Raw genomic sequence first — 19341 nt, forward strand, 5'->3', positions numbered from 1 at the left:
GAGTATATTATTGTTACAAATGATGTACAATGGTGATCTCATAGTGCAGGCGATGAAATACTCCACATATCAACGGGCCATTAAGTGCACTATTAAATCTACCGTGCGCTGTTCTATAAGTGCTTTTTCCTATGGATGGTGGGGGGGGGGAAGCCATTTTAGAAAACGCACTACTGTATGGAGATGAGATTTGAAACACTCTGGATTGATTGATTGTTGATAGACTGGTAGAAGTCTACCAATCTATCAACAATCAATTAACCTAAACCTTCAGCTGACAGTTTGGCTGGTGAAATATCAGTTCATGTTGATACCCTTAAACAAACCCTTTCATATTTCACTATTGGGAATGATGGAGGTAAATATTTATAATAAAATGCCAAAATGTCATATTTTGACTTCTTATTTATTATTTTTCAGGTTTTACGCTACGTTATTTTTTTCAGATCCCCGTTTAGGTTATTATTAGTCAAATGAAACAAAATAGATTAGAACCCCTAATTAAAGTACAATAACTCTGAGCAGGCTCCTGCTGGTAAATACCATTGATTGGAGTTATATGCATGTGTTTTCTAATACCGGACTATAAGCACACTATTACTTTAAATAACCAGTTATGAGTCTGGGTGAAAAACATCCACACGGTGGGCACGAACTGATGCACAGTCAGTACGAACCGAGAACGTAGAGCACATAAAGACCAAATGTCTCTATGAGCAGAACTCACTTAAATCACAAAGCTCAAAACGAAGTCAGGCAACGTTTGGATGTTTGCTTGGTTGAAAATTAAAAATCAATTTCAGCAAATGATCTGAGAACTAGATCATTTGTTGCAGCAGAACTTCATATTAATATGGCTCAAACTAATTCAGGCCCTTCTCTGGTTATATGGTTTAAGTGAGTTAGCTTTCCTGCAAACCTGAACATTACCTCCTGAGCAAAAGGTTTTAGTCGTTCTTCACGTTATCTTCTTTTATCCCAAGCTTTCTTGGTGTTTTTTTAGGTGGTTTTGATCATTATTTCTTGAGACTTACAGAAGACCTGACAAAGGTTTTCTCTGGGCATTGTCTGCCTTCTCTTATTATCTGCCATCACATCATTATTATTCCTCCACGTAAGCAACAGACCGGCTGTGTTAACTTTGGTAAGCCACTTAGCTACGATAGTTCCAGGTCCAATTTCGCCACCAATTATCATTTCACACAAATATGTCTCCGTTCCGAACCCAACCTACTTCCATTTTCTACCTTTGTGACCAAAGTCTGTTCCACAGGCAATTTGCCGAACTCGATTTTGTGTGACCCCTGACCACAATCCAAAGGTTAGAAACACTGTGGAAAAACTCAGAAAAACTTTTGATGAACATTTAGAAGAAAAGAAAAATAACAGAGCAGGTAAAAGTGTATGTGTAGTACTTTCAAAGGTTCTAAATCAAACATGTTTTCATTAGTTATTGTTTTGATCTTCATTTAGGCTCATTTGAAAGATGAGAGATTTTGACCCCTAATCAATCCAAAATAGCTCTGAAAAGCTTCCCCATTAGCACACAATGAAGAAAATTACTTTGAATGATCAGTTCTTTACTCGTATAGAAAATGTTTTCTAAATATAGGCACGCAAAACACAAAAAGACCAACCTGCAAAATGAGTAAATAGCAAAGGGCAAAATCACCAGCTGCAGTTTAAATTAAATAGGTCAGGCCAGAGCCAAGTACTTTGTAAGTTTGGCAAATGATCTGAGAACTTTAAGCGACAGCATGGCTGCAGATGAGCAATGAAACTGCATGGTAATGTATATCAAACCCTACATTTCCCAACTGATGCTGAAACTCAAGACTATGCAGTCATACTTAATTTCTCCATGTTTTCTTCTAATAACCCAAATTATCTAACTATTTTTTTAAAGTGGTTTTTATTAATATTTGTAGATGCTTTCTAAATGTCAATTTTTTTTGCCTCATTTTCATTTTTTGTTCATACCTCTACCAACTCTACCAGACTTTCCTTGTAAAATCAATATTTTCATTGTTTTTGTCCGTTTGTTAGGCCAAAATCTCTGTTCTAAAATTACTTGGGAGCTAAAAACATGGCTCCCCAAACTCCAGAGAACCAAAGTCGGGTCGACAAATACTAGATAGCTTTAATCAGTTTGAATTTTGTTTCCAATTTTTTAGCCGAGTCTTTGAAAAACATTAAGCGTGGCACAACTTAATACGTATAAAATAGCATTGCAGCATCAAAATCATTATTCTAAAAGAGCGGTTTCATGAAATCTTGCCAAATTTGAACTAAGTTGAAGAGCGATGCATTACTCAGGTCCTGTATCGCATTTTTATTGGATTTGTTCATATTTCTTCTTTCTTTCGTCTTATTTAAGGAACTAGAAAACAAAGTCCAAAAAAACCCCTGCAGACGAGAAGATTCTGCCCTTGTAATGTGTTACCACGCTGATGTTAGCCAACAACACAAGACTTCCTTTGGAGTCCGTAAAACTATCTTGCTCCCCGATATGCAAACTTAGGCTACGTTTAGACAAGATTGCTGTCTGGAAACTTCTGGCATTTTCAAATGTCGATTGGGGAAAAGTTCCACTTTTAGACAACAATGTCATGACACTTTAAATCAGCTGGAATCGTCATGCCAGGCCACTGTATGGCACTGTGAATGTAGCATGTCGTCAAAACGTGCATGTGCTGTTGACCCTTAACTTCCACCTCATTTTGTAAACAGGACCCCACCTCCGATTAACCAAATGCTCACGTAACACATTTCTTATCAGAAGTTGTGATAAGCTGAACAGGTTAAGTAGCAAACACAGCACGATGCTATATGCCATTGTTTTAATTACCTGCCCGTGCATGCGTACAATAAACCCTACAGACGTCCGCGTGCGCTTTCACACCTGGGGAGTACTGCGGTCTTCACCCTGAGGCCTGGTTTCAAACAGTGCCGGTGTCAGAGACTCTCATTATAGAAAATGTAAACAACCAGCTGGATTGTAGCAGAAATGTCCGCTGAAAACCGGCTCCGTGTAAGCAGCGCCTTAATGCTGCAATATGTAACTTTTACAAAAAAAAAGATTTTTCTAATATTTGTCACCATGTCGTGGCAGTATAGTACGAGACAAATAATCTGTGGAAAGGTCAAGCTACACCACCTCCACCTCCCTAAGCTACTATTACTGTCTGAAGAAATCCACCGCCAATCAAAATCAACCAATCAGAGCCAGGAGGAGGGTCTTAGAGCCGTCAATCAATGCTGCTCTATGTGCAACTCCCCATTCCAGGAAAACAGTTTATCCGCCATCATCAGTGGCCATGGAAACTAGTATTAGCATTGGTGGCAGGCTATGTTGTGGTGAACCAGCTGTAGCGTAGGAAAAAGCAAGGGGGAAAAGGTCAGCAGAACATGATTGACAGCGCTAAGACCCTCCCCTGGCTCTGATTGGTTGTTTCTGACTGAGTGGTGTACTTCAGCAGTTAGTAGTACGAGCACTGGGAGAAGGCAGATGATTTTTTCACAGATTATCTGTCCTATACCATCACAACACGATCATTCTTTTAACAAGCATGTAAACAAAAAACATTCATTTATAAAAGTTACAAACTGCCGTTTTAAAAGCCTAAATCCTGACCCGTTTCTGGTTCAGAAACATTTAATGTTTTAGACTTTTGGATTTTCGTGTTGCTTAGCGCATCTCTGCTTTCACCAACTCAATGACCTTATCTCCGATGTACAACTAAAATATGGATGAAAAGCATGGAAGCACATCCCGCAGGCACCAACATCCACCATGGCCACAGGACAATCATAAAACACAGGGGAAACTTGTATAATAACAGAGGAAGAAGGAAAAAAAAAAAAAAACAACCACCCACCAGAATACAAATATACAGAACACAAATTGAGGGCAGAGCGGCACGCTGTGAGCAGATTTCAGCAGTGTCTGTTTCAAAGCCAAACCCCACCGTAGGCAGCCTGAGCCGAACATTGTCAATCACTCACCGGGTCAGACGCCAACTGGCATCCAAGAGCTCTGTAACAGCTGTATGTTTCCTTTTGTTTCTCTGAGATCCTGTCCTTCAGCGGCGCCTTGAGGCTTCATGACAGCTCGTATTGATCCACTTCACCATCACTCAGTCCTGACGAATGGCTTTAAACTGGCAATAAGTGGGATCATTGAACCCTCTGAAATTCAACCATCTGATGCGCTACAACAGTCAGGGGCCCCGGGAGACACGGAGGAGAGACACACTGCTAAACAGATTCCTCTGTTGTAATGCAAAAAGTCCCATTTTCCTTTTCTTTTTTCCATTTTTCATAACAGGGACGCTCAGCCGTGGCAGCTCTTTAGCTTCATGACTGCCAACGTTCGGAGAAGGAGCCGTGTTCTCGTTTGATAAGTGGGACCAGGCGTGGGTTGGCTGTGGGGTTCTCACAATTCGGCAATCTTGAAGCGAAAGTGACGCGGCGGCGCCGTTTTTACATACGCCTTTTGAATGAAATTGCATAACATGATCTAGCTGCTTTTATTTAACACAGAAAAACTACAAATCAACCCAACTGTAGCTAAAATAAACTGTTGTCATATTTATTTTGATCTTCGTTCATAGAGCAAACCTAAAATTTTGATTTGGTAGAAGTTTTCCTGGTGCATTTCGTACACAATACTGCAACTTTTGACATTCTCCTCTTTACAGAGTAACACAAGTGCAACAAACTGAGACCAGCTGGTTAATTAGTCAAGCTATTTGCTCTGGTAGCCACCCTGCAGCCGGGTGCTTCAAAGACATTTCGCTTATAGCTTCCCATCAGCAGTTAAAAAAAAAGAAAAGAATACTGCACATTTGTGGCAAAACTCTTGACGAGTTGCCACAAAAATCACTGTCCACATTTCTCTGCACACAGAAATATTTCCAAACAATGAAATATGTGTCTCCTTGTAATTAGGGCTGAAACAATTAATCGGATTAGTCGTGACGAATCGATTATTGAAATAAACGTAGACTGTTTTGGTAATCGATTAATTGTCAACTGGAGTATACAGTATACAGTCAAAAACAGGCAATTTGCTGAAAAGAAAACAACATTCAGAGCAGTAGATAAGCCAAAACTGTACAAAAACGTGTACATTTTGCATTTAAGATACATTTTGCATTGTCAGTAAAAATGTTCTACCCAGAAATCCTTTACTGGAATAGTTTTAGCTTCACCTGGCCTCAGACTTTCACTCTGTCAATGTCAAAGTCTAGCAGAATATGGCTGAGCTTTTCACATGTTGATGCTATAAGGTTTTTTGGGTTGTTTTTTTTTGCTGCAGTTGCATCCTTTGCAACAACTAATCAAGCATCCACTGAAAAAATGCCACATGCCACACAGCTCTCTCCCTTATTGCATTTTATGAAATAAAATGTTTCTTATTTAAAAAAGGAATTGAATTATTTGTTTATTTGCATACTTCTAATATTGCATAAAAAGGCTCAAGTGGGCTGCACAGTGGCGCAGTTGGTAGCACTGTTGCCTTGCAGCAAGAAGGTCCTGGGTTCGATTCCCGGCCGGGGTCTTTCTGCATGGAGTTTGCATGTTCTCCCTGTGCATGCGTGGGTTCTCTCCGGGTACTCCGGCTTCCTCCCACAGTCCAAAAACATGACTGTTAGGTTAATTGGTCTATCTAAATTCTCCCTAGGTGTGTGTTTGTGTGTGAATGGTTGTTTGTCCTGTATGTCTTTGTGTTGCCCTGCGACAGACTGGCGACCTGTCCAGGGTGTACCCCGCCTCCCGCCTGGAACGTAGCTGGAGATAGGCACCAGCAACCCTCCCGACCCCATTAGGGACAAGGGTGCACAGAAAATGGATGGATGGTTGGATGGATGGCTCAAGTGGTTAAATTTTAAAAAATCGGCACAATGTGCCAACGTTTTTCTCCGATTAATCGATGAATCATCCGAATGATAAATAGAATAGTAGATTGTTAGTTGCAGCCCTACTTATGAGTGAAGGCAACATGTAATGGCCTTATTTCAGCCAGCTGATACACAATGTGCAGCAAGAAGTTGGGGAAAGGAAGAATTGTAAAGCCACTTCAAAGTGTTTAATGCAGGACTTTAAGCCATAAGAAATGTAGAGGTGTAAAGTATTAGCAGTTTTAAAAGAATAATGTCATGTTTTGGAAATCGAGAGTAGGGCCAAAGTAAAGATATGAACTTGGCATGAACATGGTGATGGGAGATTCGGCAACTTTCGCTTCAAGGTTGCCGAATCGTGAGAACCCCCACAACTAAAACAACAAACTTCAGGAGCTTACAGAAAGAGAAACAAGACATGGACAACAGGAAAAAAAAACAGTAAAGAACAATGAAAACCAGTGACTTTATATCCTGAGGTGAGAGAGGAGAGTGACGATAAATGCAGGTGAGTTTATCAGGGGCGATTATGAACAGCTGTGGAAGAAAGCAAGCAGGCAGACTGAGCGAAGGAGAATAATTAACACAAAGGAAGCTAAGCCAAGCACAAAGAACCGACAAACCAAGGAGAGAAAGGCTACCACCGATTTAGGAGAAACAAATCCAAATGCACAAAGAACAGAACATAAGTCCAAACTAGAATACTAAACACAATGGAACGAGCTAATATGCCAACAACTTTCTATCTATAATGAACACAGAGTAGTCAACAGAAAAACCTTTTGAACACAAATAAAGAACTCAGAAATTATCAAAACACAAAAGCCAAACACCCAAGGATCATAGCTATAACCTTTGAAACCTTGACATACCTTGATGAAGCAGGCCTACGCCTGTCAGGGAGCTATTGCCTTTCCTTCATTGTCATCTTAATTCACAAAATTCAAACACATAAGTCTGGGACTTCTTTTCCATTCATAACATAAAGACTTGTGTATTTAGATTAGCAATTACAAAATTTAAGTGCATCCAAAAGGCCGAGTTTTTCAAAGAGTATTTCATATCTATTATTAACTGCCGCAAGCAACAAAACCATGAGGTTCAGATCAGAAAAACACGAACGGCACCCTACGCAAACTATCCCCATGATAAAACACGACGGTGTCAGTATAATGTTGTGGGAATGTTGGAAGGTGTAACACCGAGTGTCCAGGGGTTGGGGACGTCCAGCGCCCGGGGCCCTGCATGTTTTAGAGGCGTTCCTGCTAAAATACAGCAGATTTAAAGAGCCACTTATTTGATTCAGGGATGCTGAACCAGGGAAACACCTAAAACGTAGGATATTCGTTGTTGAGGACTGACTCTGGATACCGTGGCCTACTCAAAGTCTAAGTCGAAAAGCCTTGCAGACTCTTTTCATCCAATACGACTGAACCTGAGCTAATTTGCTAAGAAGAACTGCCAAAACTGTCAGTCTCTAAAGTCAAATCCGGTAGAGAAATTACCTTGAGAAGTAAAAGTAATCCTCCAAAGCATTGACTTGACTACTATTTACTATTTATTTAACCCAAGGTTAGGTTAAAAGAAAAAAACATGTACCAATAAAAAACGCCTGCTATACTACTCCATATGTCACACAGCTCTCTCCCTGTATTTGGGCCTGGAGGTTATTCCCCATTCAGGATGCATTATTTTATTCAGCTAAGAGGTTAATTAAATTAATGTGACAAGGAGACGTTGCTGTAAATGTCATTTAGCTGCTATTCAGCATGGTGCATAATACATTCTGCAGCTGTGAAATGAAAGCCTTGTAACCAATGAACTGCAAAGCGGGGAAAAAAAAATTGTGTCTAAAAATTTCTTTAACAAGTACCCTCATTTTGGGAGCAATCACCACACACACACACATGGTTTCTGCAGACCTGTTGATGTGTGTGCTGCAGATAGCACTGCTCTATACACCACTGGTATTATGGACCAGAATCAAGCCACTAAGTGTAACCGCTGTCACCCCAACTGTTGCTCAACACCCTTAAAGGGTGGCATGTCCATCCCTACCTGGCAAAGTGTCTGCAAAAAAAAAAAAAAAAAATCTAACAACTCTGATGCAATGTTATGCACATTTTTCTTTAAAAATCCATCTAGGATCGTTGCAGTTGCTTTATTAAACCGACATGGCAGATGTTCACTTAAAGCCTCGTCGGCTGACTGGGGAGAAGAAAGTGCGGACACGCGCTCGCATGTATCCGGGGCTGCAGCTGCTGCTGCTGCTGCCACGGCCAGAGGATACACAAGCTGCAATGCGTGTTTTTTTTTTCCCCTTCTTCTTCTTCTTCTCTCCCCTCTCCTCTAAAGCGCACCTGAAGCGCAGAGCCGGAGAGAGAGAGAGCGAGCTGAAGGGGTAAGCGCGAGGAGGAGTTGTGCGTCTTTGAGGATGCGGTAGAGAACTGGAACTAGAGCCGCGTGCTCCCGGTATTGCTCCGGAAATCCACTGCCTCGCTCGTTTGAGTAAATACACCGTTTCTTCACTACTCACACTTTATCTCCGCTTGTTACTTCTTTTTTTTTCCCCCTATGGTAACTCCTGGAGCGTTCGGCAGTTAAATGAAAAATAAAAATACGACACAAGCGGCAATACAAGTCTCCAAACAGCAGCGCTCTCTCTTTTTTTAGTATTAAACAAACTAGTAAGTGATGCTGAGATTCAAGAGGAAAAGCTCATGCGCATCCAGCACGCATACGCACCAACAACTTCTCCCTGGCAGCTCTATACTCCGCTTCCCCCTCCGTTTTATTTTTACTACTATTTTTGGTTTGGCTCATTGATTTGCTGTGAACGAGTAATTCTCCGTCACAAGGCGGCTAAAGAAGGTAGAAATAAAAAACTCACCTTTGTGAAGAAACGCCGCTACAATCATGAAAGCAGAGAAAGAAATAGCGAGAGATCCGCTCCCCGTGATCGCCATGTTGGATACCTGCTTGAGACTGGCGGCGCTAAATCACCTAGAGACGGCCATGGGATGGAAATGTAGACACATGAGGGGCGGAGAGAGAGAAAGATAGAGAGAGCGAAAGAGAGAGAGATAGAGAGAGAGGCAGGGGGTAGGGGGCATAGAGGGGCTGCTTGCTATTGCATGGTAGCTGCGTTAGGTTGCAATGACACCTAGGCTGGTGTAGAAATACAGCGCTTCCTCGTGAGACTTTTAAAATGTTTAAGGTTGTGTTATTGCCTCCTTAGATTGCCAGCTAAGACATACTGCAATTCCCAGTGGGAGAATTGAGGGAATATAAACGTGATTCTATGGGAAGCGTGAAATGCCAAGCAGTGCTGTGAGGTAAATTCACCACAGAGGACCACAGATACTTTATGGTTGCATTATAGTAATTTTCTTTTATGTTTTTATTTTTTTTTTTATTTCATCTTGCTGTTTATTCACATGTGGTAAACCGAACTATGCTCACTTGGCTGGGATGTACTTGTTTATAGCCGCAGCGCAAAAACAAACAAAAAAAAAAATCATCTGATAAAACCGCATTTAATTAGTGTTCATTACGCAGGTGCATGTCGGAAAATTAAAAACACAGTGGAATTGTTTTTTCTTTTCTTCAATTGTTCAGCTCTAAAAGTTGTGCAGAATAATTACACACAGTGATATGCTTGTATCACCATGTTATCCAAATAATGTCATTAGTTGGATGATAATATTTTCTTGAGGGTCAGAAGGGTCATGACTGGTTGTGTATGTAATCCAAAGATATCGATGGAAAGTTTAGTGGAAGAAAAACATAGGGATGGTACAAAATTGAAAACAAACAAATAAATAATGAGTGCCATTCCAGAAACCATGCACCAAAGCTCATGGAACAGTTTTGGAGAAACATATAATATAGATGTCTATATGATCAAAAAGTGAATTTATTTCAGCAGTTCAATTCAAAAAGTGAACACTTGATAATGTGTAGGTTTGTAACATATCAGGCATTTCTGTTCATTTTGATGACGATGGTTTACAGCCAGTTAAAATAAACACAACACAGTTTATCCAAAATTTATATTGCATAAGATGATTAACCTTATAAAACATTTTATTACCGAAATATTACTCTATCTAGTCACAAGGAAGACCACTAACTGGACTGTTGTTCACCAGTACGAATTGAAGAAGACTGCTGTTCCCAGGGTGCTGTATCCAAGTACCTTCATGGAAAGTTTAGCGGAAGGAAAACGTGGCTGAAAAAAGGTGCCATTTTGGGTGTTAAACGGCACAGTGGGCCAACACTAACAGGTCACATGGCTTTCAATTAATGTGAAAACTTTACAAAAGACCTCGAGCCACTTGGATTCTGTGTCTCCTAATTCTTCCTCCAGATACCCGGAGCCTCGATTATCCCAGCTCATTTACGTCTTGCGAACGTCTTCAAACACTTGAATGGGCTTCGCTTCGCAATCCACACAAGGCTGGTGCTGTTCCTGCTGCCCTGTGCATCTTTCCCTATGATATGTTTTTCTTCCACTCAACTTTCCTTTTTATGCTGTCCCAGTGGAAAGGCAAGCCGACAGTCGGTACCCATCCCCATGACCAGAGCAAAACGCTTTCTATAAATGTTTCAATATGTGTGAGTTATATGTTTTGAAATGAATTGCCTAAATAAATTATGTTTTTATGACATTCAAATGTTTCTGTACATGCTTATGATTGAGGAGTCTTTAACAAGACAGTTGAGGCTGCCTTTACTAAACATGATCTCTGGAAAGCAATACATAAACAGCTGTACGAATTGTATCTAAATTTAAATCTATCAAGAAAACGCAAGTTATTTATTATAGAAAATGCATTAAAATTCTGCCACTGTGTAGATTTTCAAGCTTAAATTGAATAGAAAACAAAACATTATTTTTGAATACTTCCAAGTTATCATCTGTGAACCTCTAGTGAGGACTAATGTTGCCGTTTTTTCAGTTGCAATAGAGTTAGAAATCTAAATGATCAAAAAGGTTTGCTTATAAGAAAAGATTTTGAGACAACAAATGTGAATGTGCACTGTCTAATGTGTAACCAGCTGTGTTTTGACTATTCTTCTCATTTCTGGTCCGAACAGGGGAATTATATTCTGAGTATTTTTAGTCGGAAAAATACCGATGACTTGTGAAGACCGTTGGCATTTATAAGCTCATGCTTCACCTCTCACCCTCTTTCAGGATGTCCATCACTCATTTATCAGGATTTTCACCTTTTTTTTTTTTTTTTAATCTGTATCGATCACCAATATTGCTGGATTTTATTTTATAAAAAATATTTTATCCACACCTCAGGCAAAAACAAGAAAAAAAAAAGGTAAAGGAATTCTCAGTAAGATTGGGAGAAAATCAGGTTCTGCAATCATTTTTTTCCCCCAGCTCGATGTCTACTCAAATAGCGCCCCCTTGTCCTTCAATCTCGTATTGCGCCTCACAGTATGGGGAAAAAAACATCACATCAGAATGAAACACTCTAGAAAAATCACACAGTCTGAATGAAATATTTTGAGATTATTAATAACTCTCTCCCCCACCGACCCCCGGTGCATTCGTTCTGTGCTTATATTACGTCTCCGAATGTCTCAACTTATTCTCACCTGGAGTACAGGACGGCTATCTTGTGAGGATCGCAGGAGCCACAGAGAGCCGTGCATGACAACGATGAATCTCATTTCCCCTTTTCATTGTGTCAAAACAGCACAAAGGCTGCTAATTGCACAATCTATTCTCTGAGGCTGCGTGTCAGTCCTCATTCCATGGATGAGTAGATAGCATTTAGAACTTCGCTCTAATGCTGCAGCCGTCCCTATCACTACAGATTGAATTCCACACATCAAATTTATTTCAGATGTTATTATCTGTGGCAGCCTGCCAGTTCTGCCTGCCACTCACACAATGTCTCCGCAAGGTGTTTTCTCCTCGCAGCAGTGGCCAAAATGCTGTATTTTCTGACAGCACATAGCACCAGTGGGCAACCCCTCTCTCCCTCTCTGTGTCTCTGTCTCTGCAGAGTGCACCTGGTGGAGAAGTGCTTCAATAAGTCAAAAATGTCATTCTCTTTTTGTGTGTGTGTGGGACTTTCTTTTGCCTCCTCTTCTTCTTCTGCAGGTTTGTGATCATTTAATTTGGCGTTTGCTTGATGGTTCACTTCACCTGTGGCTCACCGCCCCTAACCCACTCCCAACTTTTGTTTTCACCCCTTGTCTTTCCATCTCTTTCAGCTTTTCGGTGACTCATTCCGCTACAGAGTGGCATTTCCTTCTCCTTTTCAATTTTTTTTTGGGGGGCGCTCACAAGGATAGATTGGTTTTGTAGGTTTCCCCAGAAACCCAGTGTTTCTGGGATGAATAATGGATGGGAACGGATCGGATCATGACCAAACTCCTTCATCTGGAGCTTCCGCTGTAATGGCCGCCCGTATAGATGGCCCTGTTGTTTTCGTGACAACGCCTGGGATGGGGGGCACACTTTTGAGGGGGAGGGGACATAAGAGGATATGCAGTCTTCAAAGAGTTAAGAATCATATTTTTTCTTTTTTTAGGAGATCTTGGGTATGAGTGTATGCTCTGAATTGCGATGGTGATATTTAATAGGGGCAGCCGTGAGCATTTTCTATTTAAATTAGTCCAGAAACGGGTAATAAAAGATTTTCGCCTGGCGCCGCTTCCCCGTTAATGTTTGATTAGAAATGCAATGCTTTTAAATTAAGATTTCTTCTCCCCCGAACCCCTAACCCCACCCCTACCATCCCCCCTCGGTATGAAATCAATCAAATTAACGGAAATTGAATTATTTGAGATGGTAATCTATTTAGGCAAACCATTCACCATGAAAATGTTTTCCTCCTGTTTTGAAAGGAAGAATAATTGAATCAGACCCTCGTAAGTGACCCCCAGTGGCTGAAACAGAGCAAGGCGTATTGGAATGAAATCTAGGTTCAACCCCCTTATCCCCCAAACAAAAAAGAAAGACTCTGAACACATAACTCAACATAAACCAGCAATGTAACATTGATTTCTTTATCTTTGTATATTATGTATATACACATAACCTGCATTTTAACTCGAGTCGAGCAAATCTCAATCTCGTTGTAATCTGTTGATGACAATGACAAATAAATCTCATCTTATTTTTACTCTACTACAATATACACACTTGCAAAAGTATTTACATCCCTTGATGTTTTTCACAATGCAACCAAACTACAACATGATTAGCGGAGGGGAGAGGGGGCATATGGCTTAATTTATCTTTATAAATAAAAATAGAAAAAACTGGCATGTGTTCATATTTACTCTGATGTCCCTAAATGAAATCCACCGTTCCCACCATGAGACACAGCAGCAGCTCATCTACCAGCAGGGCGGCAAACACAAAGCAACTTGGATCGGATATTTTTTGCGTTTTAAAACGGCCCAGTCAAAGTCCTGAAATAAGCCCCATCAAGAATACGTAGCGAGATTTCAAAAGAGATGCGCTTAACAATCTGACCGAACTTGAGCTGTTTGCAGAAGTAGACAAAATGTCAGGTCTCTATGAACAGTGGCGCCCCCATCTTTGAACCCTGGGGGGCCCAGGGACCCATCTGGAAAAATGTTGGCCAAGCCATCATGTTCATGTCATGGAAAGGCATACATAGTCTTCTTGAGACATAAATGTAAAACACAATAAACAAATATTAAACATATAGTGAATATTATATATAAATACAAAATTACATAACTAGATTTTATTGTATTATTAGTTGGGGGTTTTTTTTGCAAGGGGTTTTGAATTTTTACTGACCTGCTCTGCCCACCCCATGAAATTTTTCAGGGGACGCCAGGCGCCACTTTCTACAAACTTGTAGAGATTTAGTCCAAAATATTCGCAGCAAAAGGGGTTTCTTCAAAGTAATAATTCTTCTTAAAAAAAAAAACAAAAAGCACTGTGGTCACATCAGAAACACTGTACATCACAGCGAACATACCCTCCCCAACTGTGAAATATGGTGGTGGCGGTATCATGATGTTGGGATGCTTTACTTACCCATACCTGAAAGTTTTGCTTCCAGCACCTTATAAAGTTGTTATTACTTTATCAGTGGCTGGAGAAGCTAGTCAGATTCTGGTCAAATTCTCAAATTTGACCAGGAAGAGAGTCGTCTCCACACCTTGATGTTGCAAATGTGTTTCAAGGCGAAGATGATAGACTTCAGAAAGCAGTTGAAACAGAGCAAGGCGTATTGGAATGAAATCTAGGAAAGCACTTGATTTAATTTTGGTGCGTCAGAGTATTTGGGATTAAATAGCAAATCATACTCCTCTCCTCAAATGTTATTTGTAAAACATTTGATTCCCTTCCTCTTCAAAATACTCCACTTTGTGTTGGTCTTTCACGTTAAGAGTCCAATAGGTTTTGTGTTTGCAACGTGACAAAATAACAACAGGTGCGAACACTTCTGTAAGGCACTGTACCTCCGCGTGGCGCGCGTAACATAACAGGACAGCGAGCGTCGGGCAATGAACGCCGAAATGTGTTTTTGTTTCCAGCAACGCATCACAATTCGCATTATCACAGCAGCGTTTGTGGAGGACGGCATTCCTGCAGTCTCTTTTTATTTTCCTTCCGCAGTAAATTACCACAGGAAATGATACTCCAAATATGCCGCCACAGGTCATCAATTCTTCATGCCTCTGAGGGACGGAAACTTGTACGCTCAGCTGGTCCTCCTGTCTTGTTTCTTGTCACGTTTACGTATGTGGGGAAAGATTGTAACAAACATCAAATAAAAATACGACTCCACGTTGTTAGAGGAGCAATCTTTAATTCTTGGCTGCATTAAAGTTAATGATTAGACATTAGCATTAAGCCTCTAAAACTCACACAGCTTAGAAAGCAAAACCCACTTGAGCGAGTGCTCGTTCATTTATTTTTTATTTTTCTTTTGAAGTTGTTTTTTTCTCTCTTTCAAATCATAAAAATTGATCACACACGAGAGCGATCGCCATTATCCTCTCCTCCTCCTCCCCCAAACATGAAAACGGGCAAACACCGTAATCGGTACAGCACATGCTGCACCTATTAGCAGCCGGTCCCATACACAGGCAATTTTGCATCCCCAGACACGCGGCAGGTGATTGTAATAAATCATGACTCATGCGGCACCTTGCCGATGCTTAATGGTAAGAAATTTGTCAAGGAATGGGGTGTATGTGTGTGTGTGTGTGTGTCTCGAGTTGACTGGAGAGGCCTGAGCTCGACTTTCCCGTCTCTATATGTGCTGAAGAGAAATATTGTTTCAGTCCCCCACCATTTGTACCAGTCTGAACTCGGAGGGACGGATGGGGGCCCTGCACTCGGCATTTCTTTTTTGCCACTTCGCTTCCTCTTGAGGCTCGAAATGATCTATTAACCCAAGTGGCCCAATAAGTTCATTGCATAACTCCAGAGTATTTTCTATTTAAATTCTGGATGCCAGCACAGTGTCTGACCAGAGGAATCACCTCCCCCAATTTAGAAAGTACTGTGCTAACTTTTATGTTTTACTGGCAGAAAGTTAGGATTTTTTTTTTTTTTTTTAACCAAAACCAGTGCAGTGAATGTGTCCTCTATTTCATACGGCAATATTTGAAGAGACATCGTTTGATCATAACCGTTTGTAATTCAAATCAATAATTCAAAATGGGTGAAATCAATGATCTGGCTCAAGCAGACAGAACGACGCTAAAAATAAAAACAAATCTTAATTATGTCTAGTGATTTTTTTTTCCAGTACTGAATGATTGATTGAGGTGAAGAAACGAGGTTGAAAATATATCATCATTTTTTCTTTAGTACTTTGAGATTAACTAATCCCTAGTTCGCTCATCCAGGCCCGGCGGCATGGGTGGGCGCTGGGGGGGATTGCCCATCCACAGAGTTAGCCGTGGCCCCCCTTGGACTGGAAGCTGTTTGTTGTTTTTACCTCAGATTGGCCAACTCTCTGTTATTCCTATATCAATTTGATACGGTAGGGGCTTCCGCACTTCCCACATCTGTGTCCTCTGTCACTGTTTTCAGCAGGAAAAATTGTTTAATCTGTTGTTAACGCGTCGTAACCTGTTTTTCCGAGCCTCCTTTAAAAGCAGCATGAGCGCTACGACGCGCTGGGTTTACACCTGTGCGGCAGCGACGGCGACCTGCTGCTGCTGTGCAGAACAAGTCAAGTGTGTGTTAGAATCATGGCAGCAAACCAGCAAAACACAAAGAACTTTGCACAGTTTTCCCCCCAAACTAACCGACTGAGTTGAGTAATGCTGTTCAATACAGGTAATGTTAGCTAAAAGATGACTAGCTAATACCAATACAGCACCTTAAGCTTGTTAACAAGGAGCCGGAGCTGCGCTCATCGGATTTAGGTGTTGACTCTCTAAGGGCAATTTTAAAACTTCCAGTTGGAGAACAATAATGTTGGTGAAATTAAGAGATTACTCTAAACCTAAGCTTGTCAGGTATTATCTGGTTGGGGCTTAGTTACACTTTGAGTGACAACTGTAAGGGGAAACTGATGTGATTTGATGGTGCTTTTGTCTCAGTTTGACAACATTAGGTACTTAAAAATGGCCTCTGTTTAGACTGATATAATGAATAATCATTTTTAATCAATTTTTAGGTTCCCGTCAGAACATTTTGGTCATAGTTCTGACCTTAACTTGTGATTCTTGAAGTAACCAAAATGCCCAATTGACGACGATCTGTAACCCCCCATCAAACTACTACCAGTTGACCTTACGATTGGTAAATAAGACAACAGGACTTGCTGTTTGGACCTATGCCAAATGCAAACATGTGATGCAAGATAAGAAGCTTAAAATATTTGCTAATCTGAAAAGAAAGAACGGTTGGAACATTGCTTTATTCCAAAACTGTTGCCACGAGAAAGTTAAGGTTTCTGCTTATGCTACACGAGCTTTGGCAAACAAACGCATTCTAAAACTAAATTCATACTGTGCTTACAGCAGGTTGTTTTAGCTTTTTCTAATATAAAAAAACCCATTTAGACATATTATTATAAAGATGCTTAAGTTTATTAAAGCCTTCAAACTAATGAATGCTACACAGTTCTTACTAATTTGACCTCATCATGAGTAACAGACATGGTCACAACAGGTTGTTTGATGTGTATTCGTTCTGCAGGGAACATTATATGAACTTGATAGCGAGCACAATTTTATGTACAACAGGAAAAATAAACACAACACGAGCTTTCGCATGACTATAAAAATGGGGACGAAGGGGGGAGTTGAGAAAGGAGCAAGTTTTGTGCCGCCGAAGTATTGGTATGTTCGGTTTGGTACAATTATCAGCACAGCTGGAGACGGCGGGGTCGAAATGCTGGCGTACAGTAGAATGATCATCGTAATGCAAATCCAGGATCATTAGCATCAAACTGTCCGGGTCTATTTCTGCCAGGAGCCAAACGGCCGTGGCCACCCACTGTTAATGAAGAATACCATGCCTATAATTTTCCACATTAAAGTCAAAGTCAAACTGATGACATAACACCAGTAATGGTGTTATATTAATAGAGATGTATGGAAGCCATGTTTCACCATCAAACCTTGCAGCCGAGCAAATAAATGTAAACGTGGGATGAGTTTTGGGAACGGGGCTGCATGGAGCGTCAGATTAAGTCGAGTTATTGCGAAGAGATTACAGGATCTTGATAATTGAATCACATGTGGATCTGCAAATTAATTTCTGGAGAGAATCCTTTGTCCTAGACTTAATCTCTACAAAATATTTTTGGGAAAGGATTTCTCATATGCCTGTCGGTGACATTTCCTTCGGTATGAGAGAATTGGAAAGCCGGAACCTTTAACAAAGTCGACTGCGAGCCGTCACGGTGCCTTGTAAAAGCAGGCACGCCACATTAACGTCTTCACATTTCATCACAAAACAGAAAAAAAATCTCAAAAGGTTTACAAAACGGTGCATAACTGTGACGCTGGAGAGATCCACGCTTTATGTGAAAGGATTTGTTAACAGAGACACTATTATTTGTCCAATTTACAAATCTGACCTTTATGGAAGAGTGACCAGAGGAATACCCGTTGACAAAAGCAACAAAAATCAACTAAGGTAGCCTAGATCCAAAATGCTATATGTGGTGGAAAACTAACTGAAGGAAACACAGCGACCATCGCCATCTCCAAATCAGTTTACAGGTAAAGAAAAACTAAAGTATGTTTGTTTCTTGCGCTCCGTATTTGTCGGGCCTCTTTTTGCATAAATTATCAATCAAGTTCAATCAAGTGTATATGTATAGCACATTTCAGCAACAAGAAAGTTCAAAGTACATAAAAAAACACAAAAATACAAAGTCATAGAACACAGTCAACAACTGTAGTGTCACGTTTTGTCACGCGTCGTCGTTGCACATCAGAATGTTGATTAATGTTTCACTTAATGTTTCAAAAGCAACTACAAGCAGGTGGGGTTTTAGTCTAGATCTAAAGGAACTCAATGTTTTGGCTTTTTTTTTTGTTGCAGTTTTGTTCCAGATGTGCGGTGCATAGAAGCTAAATTACCGCATCAGTGCGGCGTGGCATCAGCCTGTGGTTCTGCTGATGTGAGATTTTAAGCCCAGGTTGCTCCAACAGTGGCCTTCATGTCATCTGCCTTGTTGGGTTTAGTGTCTCTTGCCTTCCTCTTTACAATACGTCACAGATTCTCCTGGAGGCTCAGGTCAGATGAATATACTGGTCAATCAAGCACGGTAACCTCATGGTTGTTAAACCATCTTCTGGTACCTTTGGCAGAGTGGACAGGAGCCAGATTGAAATCAGTATCTTTATAGAACTTGTTAGCAGAAGGAAGCATGAAGCACCGCACAGTTTTCCTGAAAGGTGTTAGACTTCAGCAGTGGCCCAACACCAGCAGTTGACCTGGCACCACAAACCGTCAGTAGCTGCGTCTCAATTACAAATGCGCACAAATCTTTTGTCTATCTTCAGCTAATGTCAAAAAAACACCATTGTGGTGTCTCCATTGAGTGAGAAACGAAATTTAAAACACACATGAATGAGCTCGTTCATGCAACATGTCATTAAAAATCACGGTAGTGAGGGGTGTATACACACTTTTTTCCTTCCTCTCAACTTTCTGCTAATATGCTACAACCTTTCCAGTGTACAAATTTTCTGAAACACTGAATTTTGTCTTATAAGCCGTAATGATCAAAATTACAACAATGAAAGGTTTGAAATATTTCCCTATATGTGTAATATTTTTTACTGTATGCAACAAATGAGTTTTACCCTTTAGAAACAACTTTCATGATATTAAATTTTTTTAGACCTGTACTATATTTTCACAGACATCCTCCATCATGTTTGAGTAAGTTTGTCTTTGTGACAAACCCCCAAAAGCCTTGCAAATCCACTACAATATGTCAAT

General features: G+C 40.5%; 1 protein-coding gene across 3 annotated transcripts in view; it reads right to left on the reverse strand.

The window, feature by feature from the left end:
- cadm1b (cell adhesion molecule 1b) overlaps positions 1 to 8937 on the reverse strand; it is a 260038-nt gene extending 251101 nt beyond the window's left edge. The window contains exon 1 of one of the 3 annotated variants that reach the window (XM_028045551.1): positions 8794 to 8937. In XM_028045551.1, coding sequence (XP_027901352.1) covers positions 8794 to 8869 — 76 coding nt within the window. In that variant the 5' untranslated portion in view covers positions 8870 to 8937. The remainder of the gene's footprint in view (positions 1 to 8793) is intronic. The other 2 variants (XM_028045549.1, XM_028045550.1) reach the window with 2 other exon arrangements.
- Between the last annotated feature and the right edge of the window lie 10404 nt (positions 8938 to 19341).

This window comes from Xiphophorus couchianus, chromosome 18, assembly GCF_001444195.1.
Source record: "Xiphophorus couchianus chromosome 18, X_couchianus-1.0, whole genome shotgun sequence".
In the NCBI taxonomy this organism is placed as follows: domain Eukaryota; kingdom Metazoa; phylum Chordata; class Actinopteri; order Cyprinodontiformes; family Poeciliidae; genus Xiphophorus; species Xiphophorus couchianus.